The sequence below is a fragment of the Lemur catta genome, chromosome 13 (assembly GCF_020740605.2).
Source record: "Lemur catta isolate mLemCat1 chromosome 13, mLemCat1.pri, whole genome shotgun sequence".
NCBI lineage: Eukaryota > Metazoa > Chordata > Mammalia > Primates > Lemuridae > Lemur > Lemur catta.
Genome location: NC_059140.1, coordinates 7,146,056 through 7,155,557, shown reverse-complemented (window position 1 = coordinate 7,155,557; position 9,502 = coordinate 7,146,056). Strand labels below are relative to the sequence as shown.

General features: G+C 42.7%; 1 protein-coding gene across 1 annotated transcript in view; it reads right to left on the bottom strand.

The window, feature by feature from the left end:
- Positions 1-271: 271 nt before the first annotated feature.
- The window catches only part of LOC123649020 (protein ZNF738-like), a 130,785-nt gene continuing 121,554 nt past the window's right edge, over positions 272-9,502 (bottom strand). Inside the window, exons 4-5 of the mRNA XM_045566969.1 lie at positions 614-709; positions 272-405 (exon numbers count right to left, since the gene is read on the bottom strand). Of these exons, the coding sequence (XP_045422925.1) occupies positions 272-405; positions 614-709 (230 nt within the window). The remainder of the gene's footprint in view (positions 406-613; positions 710-9,502) is intronic.

The window sequence follows — 9,502 nt, the reverse complement described above, 5'->3', positions numbered from 1 at the left end:
GAAGTAGCACATTGACTGCTATCCCACAAAAAAAATCAGAAACTTTTCCTTGTGGCCACAGTGTTTTATTACAAAAATAGAATTAAAACTTTGAGTGTACCCACGAGTAATTGGATATCCACAATTTAGAGATAAACATAAATAGAAAAATGAAATTTATTGACTTTATTTAATCCATGTTTTTAGAATTAAACTGTCAATATTAATTATTACAATAAGACCATTAACAAGTAAGATTTTATATATGCTTCATGCAACCCCAAGGTGAAAATTAGAGTGAGTTAAATACAACTCTCACTCCTGAAAAATACACAGATACTTCCATGTCCTTAAAAGCAATGGAAGAGCAGTCAGATCCTGTAGTCCTGCATAAGCCATGAAGAACACTTTGGTTCTCACTGTAACCTTGAAGGAAAATCATTAAAGTGGAAGTAAAGTCCTCAGAGAACTTAAAAACAAGAACAAAGATGCCCTTATGTGAGAGCAACAGAAAGAAATCCAGGCTTCTCAGATACCATTTCCACTGGACCAGAGCTTCCCAAATTACATGTTATTTCCTTCTTGAACTTTGGCCCCCTGATTTGCATTATCTGTTTCATTTGCTCCCACCTACCTGGGTGTTTGGCTATTGTCTTGTGTTTCTTCACCATCCAGGGTTCTTTGCCTTGCTCCAAACAGATGATGAGTTCTCGCTTAGACACAGCAAGACCTATTTTATCAGAAAAAAAGTTACATGACTCCTGTCAGGATTCTCCAATTACAAATCTAGTACTGTGCTCAGTAAAGAAAACAAGAACATGCTAGAAGATTCTAGTAAAATAATTCCAAAATATTTACTTACAGAAACTTTAGAATATTTAGGAAATTATGAAATTATTTACAATTTGTGGGCCCTTAGCTCCACTACCCAGGACTACTGAATCAAAAATTAATGGTAGAAATTGAGTTTTAAGGTATGGGCAATAATATTTTATGTCAGCAAATTTCTGAAATTATCACTAATCTAGAGTGAAAGATACAAATCAGCAGAAGAACGGGTAATATTAATGTCAAGATAAAACATCTTAAATATTTTCTTTTCTATAACAACAAATTTCTAAGTTCCGAAACAAGGATTAGAAACTTATTTATACAAAGCAGAATCTCCTTGAAAACATTCTACAAAGAAAGGATATGAAATCCTCACTGTGAAATACGAATTGTGTATTGAAGTGATCCTCACCCAGTGAGACCAGGTTTCTGTAGTTCTCCAACATCACATCCCGATACAAATTCTTCTGAGCAGTGTCCAGGCATGCCCACTCCTCCTGAGAGAATTCTATGGACACATCCCTGAATGTCAACAGTTCCTGAAAAAACAAACAAACAAAAAACACATACTTACTGAGCAAACATGGGGAGACTTAATTTCACTTCTGGTGAAATGAGAAAGTGAAGCAAACTGTTTCTAACATGATTGTCTGGAATTATCCCATAAGATAATTTTAACAGAGATATATTATTCCCTAATATATTCTCTAACACTGAGGAAAGAGGATAGCATAATGTACACAGTATAAAAATAGGGTCACCAATACAGGCATGCACATTTTCAGTACTTTCTTTACATTATACAGGATAAGCTGTGCATATTTCCCAGATGAAAAGTCACAATGAATTAGAAGGTACTTCCCAAACTTTAATGTGTACAACAATGAACTGGAGATACTGTGAAATGCAGATTTTTTTCAGAAGATATGGAGTGAAGCCTAAATTTCTCAATTTTTAACAAGGTCAACCATGATAACAATGCTTCTGGCCCATGAGAATATTCTGTCAAACATTCAGTAAGTGGTTAAGGCTGGGTTTATCCTAGTTTATCTGACCAGTAAACAAAGATGAGATCCTTCGTTTCCCAAAGAGAGCTATATAGAATAGAATCTAAGAAATGATGGGGATATAGAATCTCTTATGTTCTCCTGGATAATAGAGTTGGAACCCATTCAACTAAGTGAAATATCCCAAGAATGGAAAAATAAGCACCACATGTACTCACCATCAAATTGGTTTCCCTGATCATCACCTAAAAGCACATTCAGGAATAACATTAATCGGGTGTCGGGCAGATGTGGGGAGGGGATGGGTGTATACATACATAATGAGTGCGATGTGCACTGTCTAGGGGATGGACACATTTGAAGCTCTGACTCGGGCAGGGGGCAAGGGCAATATAGGTAACCTAAACTTTTGTACCCCCACAATATGCTGAAATAATAATAATAATAAATAAATAAAGTGATTAAAAAAAGAAAGAAAGGGAAACTTCCACATTCAATGTAATGGCTTTTGCACACCAGTTGACAAATCTCCCAAGGTACTCATTAATAACAGAGAAAAATAATTATTTCCTTGGTGAAAAATCTGTCAGATAGCACCTTAACTGAGTGAATAAAATTAACATCAACTGTAATAATGTTACTGAAAGCTTGACTGAGGCTGCATCAGAAGAACAAGGACAAGTTGTTGAGGAAAAAAAAAAAAAACAGATTTATTAATTTGTTGGCAGATGAGGAAAATGGCAGACTCCCGTCTTAAAGCACCAGTTCCTAATCATAAGCAGAAATACAGAGCTTTTGAAGGGGAGGTCTTCAGCTCTAGGTAATTGTTGTTCTGTCCCATGTCTGGCAAAGACAATCTCATGGCCTCCACCCAGACCTCCACTGGCCTGGACCCCAGACACCCACACAGTTTTGCTGAGCCATCTCCTGCAGCACAAAGAACAAAGAACATTCCTCTGCCCCTTCAACCACTGGTCTGAGGCAGGGCTACAGGTTTTAGTTCTCCAAAAGGAATGAGAGATATTTTAAAAAGACAAAAAACATTTTTGCCCTTTTTTCTAGCCATTCCCTATAACGTATTGCCCACTGTCGATTTTACCCTTCTATATCTATGAAAGCAGCGGTGACACAGTAATCAAGCTACTTTCTGTTGAATTCCGGTGATGTCATAGATGAAAGTTTTATACTTATTTATGCCATTGCAAAGTTTTAGCAGTATATTTACAACAGATTAGCATGCCAAAAAAGAGTCATAAGTAACAACTCTAACAGTGAGGATTGACAAGGCAAAATGGACTGTTGCCTTGTACAAAACATCTGATACAGGGGTTGGTTAGAAAGAAACATGAGACCCCTGAGTACAGAACTACTGGTTATACCCTATAGGTCTGCAGTCCCCAACCCCTGGGCCACAGCCCAGTACCAGTCCGTGGCCTGTTGTTAGGAACTGGGCTGCGAGTCCCTGCCTGAGCTCCGCTTCTCCCCCTGTATCCATGGAAAACTTGTCTTCCATGAAACTTGGGAACGCTGCCACACAGCAGGAGGTGAGCAGTGGGTGGGTGAGTGAGGCAGTGAAGCCTCATCTATCACAGTTGCTTCCCACTGCTTGCATCACTGCCTCGGCTCTTCCCCTCCCCTACCCCGACATCCATGGAAAAACTATTCCATGAAACTGGGCCCTGGCACCACAAAGGTTGGGGACCACTGCTATAGGTGCTCTGCGATACAGGCTTCTGTAAATTCAGAAATCATATATAGAAATACTTGTAGCAAACAAGGTTTAGGATTACAAACCCAGCAACAAGACATATTAACAGAAGAGGTGATAGCCCTGGGGAAATCTTTACTAAGGAGGTTTTTTTTAATTTTATACAGATACTTTAGATCATTCAAAGGCTGGGTCCCTCCACAAGGGGTTTGCATCCTTTTTTTTCATGGGACACCTCTTTACTTTGTTATGATGGACCCATGGTTTTACTTCTGACAATTTTTAAAACGTGTGAGTTGTTAGTGGCACTTTATAGGGTCACTTCTACTTTTCTGTTTTCAACTGGGGTGGGGACCTGAGAAAGACAAACTCATGTATAACGGTTAGCATTTGTCTCACTCATTTGACATATTGTTTTCTTTTTCTTTTTTACATATGGTTATAGTACCATACTCACTTACCTAGGGTGCTAGGAAGGGTCCCTCATAAACTATTTTATAGGGACTTAAATTAAGCCTGTTTGTTGGAGTACCCTTATCTGGACCAAGGGCAGGTGGCAACACCCTATCCCACTTTAGATGGGTTTCCTGTATTAATTCTAGGATGTACGTAATTTTTATTTTAGATGCAGAACTTTGTTTACTTGCCGGATTATCTCCACTACAAAGGAGGGTCGATTATCACTCTCGCAAAATGTCCAGGGCTCTGTGGAGTGTGTTCCTGGGTCCTGTCAACAATGGGGCCATCAGTCCAGAGACTGAGCCAATAGTTATAAGTCAGGATGGCAACTTATCTTGAGTCTGGTCTGTCTCTAGCTTTTAGGTCTCTCTTTCTTGGCTCTGGCCCTCTCAGCCATGTTGCTGCGCTATCTGTTGACATCCCTGCCAAAGACGAAGCTGTTGAGCTGTCTCTTTGGCTGCCTGTCCACAGTGTCTGTCACTAGCATTGTCATTTTCCATCCATCTGGCCTCTTTCCCTGGGCTGCTGATGTCCATCATCCCACTGTCCTCTGAGTCCTGTTCATGTTTTATGTTGTCATATGCATGTAGGAACTCAGCGAAGGCCCTGTTTCAGCCCAGTACCTCCTGGTAGGAGCCTATCTGGGAGTGAGTTCCTTCAGAAGGATTCTGGTAACTTCAGACACTCCTTCTGCTCTGGTAGGATAAGCCTCTACCCAAACTGAAAATGTACCCATCAATATAAATCTAGGCATCTGAGTGAAACTGTCTGTCACTGAAAGGGTGGACCCCCACAGGTTGGACTCTCTGTGTAGTGGGTTGTCTTTCTGTCCTTGGACCCATACTGAGCACATAAATAGTTTGTTGTAAACTGGGACCTCCTAAGTGAGGTTCCGCAAATCTGTTAAGGCATCACGCCCTCAATGTCTGTATTCATCTAAATGTCCCACAAGAAGCCGAACCAAAGCTTCAGGCAGGAGAACGATTCCACAAGAATTCTGTCTCCATTTAGCTGTGTCATCTCACAGTTGAGAGCCCCTGTGTTTAGTTTTAAAGGGGATCTAAATCTAGCCAGGGTGTCAAAGCTCTGAGGAACAGATCACCTCCAGCAGCCTCCTCAACAGCTCAGGCAGTGGCCCGATTTCTTTTTGCCATGCTGGCCACCCACGTGGGTTCAGCCATGGTCTGTATCAGGGCCATTATATTAGTGACATACTTAGTAGTCTTATTTCCAGGAGACCCCTTTTCTTTCAAATGGCACCATGAACATGTACTATCATGAAAACATCTTTAGAGTTTGTATAAATGTTTTACCTTTTTCTCTCTGGATAACTGAAGAGTTCTGGTTAAAGTAATCAGCTCAGCTTTCTAAGCTGAAGTACCAGGTGGCAGTACCACTGCCATGATTACCACATATCTAGCCCTTTGCTGTCCATAAAGCTGTTCCCACCAGTGAACAGATCCCAGTTTGGCTCTGGCATTGGCTCATCTGACAGATACACTCTGCTACAATAGACAGTCTCCAGAACTTTCAAACAGTCATGTGGTAAAGGCCCATTTTCTTTGGCTAGTAACAGTGTGGCAGGATTGAGAATAGATACAGTTTCCAATAACAATTTATAATTAGCTGTAGCCATCTGGAGGCAAAGAGGCCTCTCACAGTATTGTTTAGTGGCTTTGATGCCACTGGCTGTGGGATGTCTCCCAGTATCTATACTAAGACTCTAAGGCTTATTCTTTGTTTTTAAGACTTTGCTTTAGTTTTTCAAAGGCATTTTTACACTCCATGATCCAGATCAGGGACTCTACATCTGTCCCTCTAAGGTCATCATACAAGGGCTTTGTCATCAGTCTAAAGTCTGGAATTCAGACATGACAGAACCCTGTCATTCCTAGGAACCTCAGATAAGTAACTTGTTGTTTGCAAATTTGTCCAATTGCAGGTTCCACAAGTCCCCCATTAAGATCCCACCAAAGAGGCTAGGAGAGCCCTTTTAAAACCCCTAACACAGTTCAGCAGCACAAGGCCACCCGGTCCTGAGACACTGTCACTCAAGTGTAAGTATCAGTCATAGTCATTTGTACAATATCATTGCTGGCACATCTATTCTGTATGTATTTATACTCATTGGCATGGGGAATTTACATTTTCTCTGCACGTCCTGGGGTCCCATCAGCCTATATGGCCTTACTCACTTTTGGTAGCTTTCTTTTCGTAAATGTTGTAACAATGTGGAGGCCTGTGGAGGCCCAAACTTCAAAGCACCATGACAGTCCCTGTATACTTTATAGGGCCCTGGTATTTACCCAGCAGGAACTTGGTGGCACCCCCAGAAGGTGAGCTTCTGCTACTTCTGAAACAACTCCCTGTACTCCCACTGCTCACCCAGGTCCACCCCCCGAGCCCACTGCAACCAGTTCCTCAGCCTCCACTTGTCTATGGCTGTCTCACTACTGACTGGTCCCTCCCCCACTGCCCCCTGCCTGGCTCGCAGAGTGCCAGGCATGGCTGGTGTTGGTGGACAGGGTGGTGGCTGGGGGAAGGGGCCTTGCAGACCTCTTTTGTCCATGCCGCTTGGCACCAATCAAATCCCTACTGTCAATTTTTGCCCCACTGTTAATTTCACCCAGGGCTACTGTGGAGAATATTTGGATTGAAGCTACTAGTGAGGCAGGGGGCCCCAGCCCCCTCCTTCATTGTCTGAGTACTGGACTTGAACAAAAGACCATTTTCCCTCCTGGGGATTTCTTGTCATCTGGAGTCCTCTTTAATTTGGGGCAATTATTTTTTAATGTCTTATTTTTTTTTTTTAAACCACACTGATTGTGTATCAACCTGGGGCTACTTTTTTGCCCTTTCCTTTTGACTGTCTTAAAGAACCCTGCCGGCTGTTCTTGCACAATTAAGCCTCCTATCTAATGCTGCCATAAATTCCCCTGCTCCTCGTCGCGGTGCCTTCTGGCCAAATTGTTCCCTGTTGGGTTTAGAAGTTGAGACCATTGCCATTCCTGAGTCATAGCCTACTGGGCATGGGACTGAAGAGCTCAAGTTGCTCGCTCACAGCACCAAGATGGTGGCAGTGGTGGCAGGTGACAGTTGCCCTGGGCCAGGCTCCTCACAGGGCCCATTTCCCTGGCTGGCAGGCCCCACCAGTGCGAGCTCGAGTGTGGCTGAGCCTGTGTCTTCCTGCGAACTGCCCAAACTGCGGCAGGTGTTTGGCCGCCCCCAGGAAGGCAGCAGGCCTCGGTGCCTCCCTGTCCTGTCACACGTGCACCTGGGAGTGGCGGCCGGTCAGGCAACAGGTGCTCCCCCCCACCCCGGTTCTCACTTGCTGTGCAGCTGGAGCTGTGCTTAGCCAGTTTCCCTTCCCAGGGGGAGATCTTACTGTTTAATTAAAACAAAGTATCATGACTATCCCACCACCACTAGTAGAGGTCTCTCTTATACCATTAACTGTAACCCAGGCCTTTAAAGTTGTACATATGGGATCTCTTCCTGTTTAACTGACTTTTGACAAAATAATTCCAGTTGTAAGACAATATAATGTAAGATGTCATTTTAACAGCCATTTATCTTCACACACACACTCACTCACACACACACACACACACACACACACACACACATATTGGATTATAATAGCACCATTTTCTTTCAAACATGGACTTATAGCTAAAAGTTTGGCTGCTCAGCCAAAATTTTTCCCAAAGGATTTTTAGATGGAGCTTTCTTATGTTGTAACAAAACTCAAAAAATACAAAACAAACACTACAGGGAATTCCCAACACAGAATGTCAGGACTACCAAACAAATGGAAATCTAAAGGGGATAAATGCCACCCCAAATGGTACCTCAAACAGTGCCCCAAATGCCCTGCCATAGGGCTGAAATGTTCAAAACCCTCCCCAAATGGTGACCTGGTCCCCCCATTCCCTGGGAACTGCAAATGTGTTCCAGATTTAAACCAGGTTTCCTAGTTTTACACAACCTCAAGACTTCCACCCCCAAATGGTGCCTCAAAAGAAATAACCAACAGGAAGGTCTGAAAACCTCCACATAAGGGTCAAATCAGGGTCTCAGCAAGCACACCGGGGAATTTACAAAGCAAACAAATGGCCGTGGTGTCTGGATGCTTCTCAAAGCCATTTCTTTCTCCTCAACTCAGTTGGGCTTGTGAGGAGCTGCACCTACTTTGGGCAGGGGAGAGATGGGGTTTGCCAGAGCTAAAACAGGCTCCGGCAGCTGCTGGGATCGTCCTGTACGCTCTCACTTGAAAAGAAGCTGCTCCTTCCAGTGAAGCCCCATGGCTTAGCCCAGGGAAGCTCCCCTGCCCTGGGGTGTCATTCCACCAGGGTGCCAATGGGCCCAACCAGGGGTGCCAAATCTGTTACCAAAAGCTTAGCACCTGTCCCCAGGGCTGCATCAGAAGAACAGGACAAGTGGTTGAGGAAAGGGAAAGGGAGATTTATTAATTTTCTGACAAATGAGTAAAATGGCAGATTTCTGTACCAACTTGTAATTATAAGCAGAAACACAGAGCTTTTAAAAGGGAGGCCTTCAGCTTCAGGCCATTGCTTTTCAATCCCACCTCTTACAAAGACAATTGCATGACCTTTGTCCAGACCTCCAGCTGTCTGGACCCAGGCCTCCCCCTGCACAGTTTTGCTGAGCCATCTCCTGTAGCACAAAGAACAAAGGACACTCCCCTACCCCTCTTGACAACTGACCTGAGGCAGAGATAAAGGTTTTAGTTCTCCAAAATGAGTGGGAGATGATTTAAAGAGAGAGAAAACATTTTGGCTATTTTTTCAGGCTATTGCCTCTGTTACAATAAGACAAATTAGTATCAGGTGCTAATTCACAAAGGCAGACAAAACATCACCGCTGTGATAGTAGTAGCCAAAACAGTAAATCATAATCTGAATCTAATAATGAAGAAACACCAGTTTTATGCAAAGTTCAAGCTACAGATATCTTCTATGTTTTGTCATCTCCAATAATGTATTTAAATCATTTTTAGCATCCTAGAATTTCAGTCTCCTCTTCTAATTATTCTCTTTTTCATAACTTTGAGTTATTCTAAGCAATTAATGTCATCTTTAAGAGTGTATTTACTTCATCTTATGCTGCATAGGGCTGATGGGGCATTCAGATGGAACGTAAACAGTGCACATCCCCCTTCTTCATTAATCCCCAGTTGGAATCTTGGGCATCCACTTTCCCATGTTCAACAGCCCCAAAGGGAACATTTTCAATACTGTGGGTTATAAATTCATGGTAAAAATTTTTCACGCCATATAAGGAGCCTGGATGGAGAGAATAGAGAGAAGACTCTGCTACAGAGGAGAGAAGAATTTTTCAGAGCCTCTTGGCTATTAAAAGATGAAAAGGACAAAAGAGTAGTTGAAACAAAATCATCAGGCAAGAACTCACAAGCAGAGAAGTAAAGGTTTGCAAGTTTCAAACACATGACATTCCAGGAAGAAAAGTGGACACAGCCCCAGAACTGGGACACATT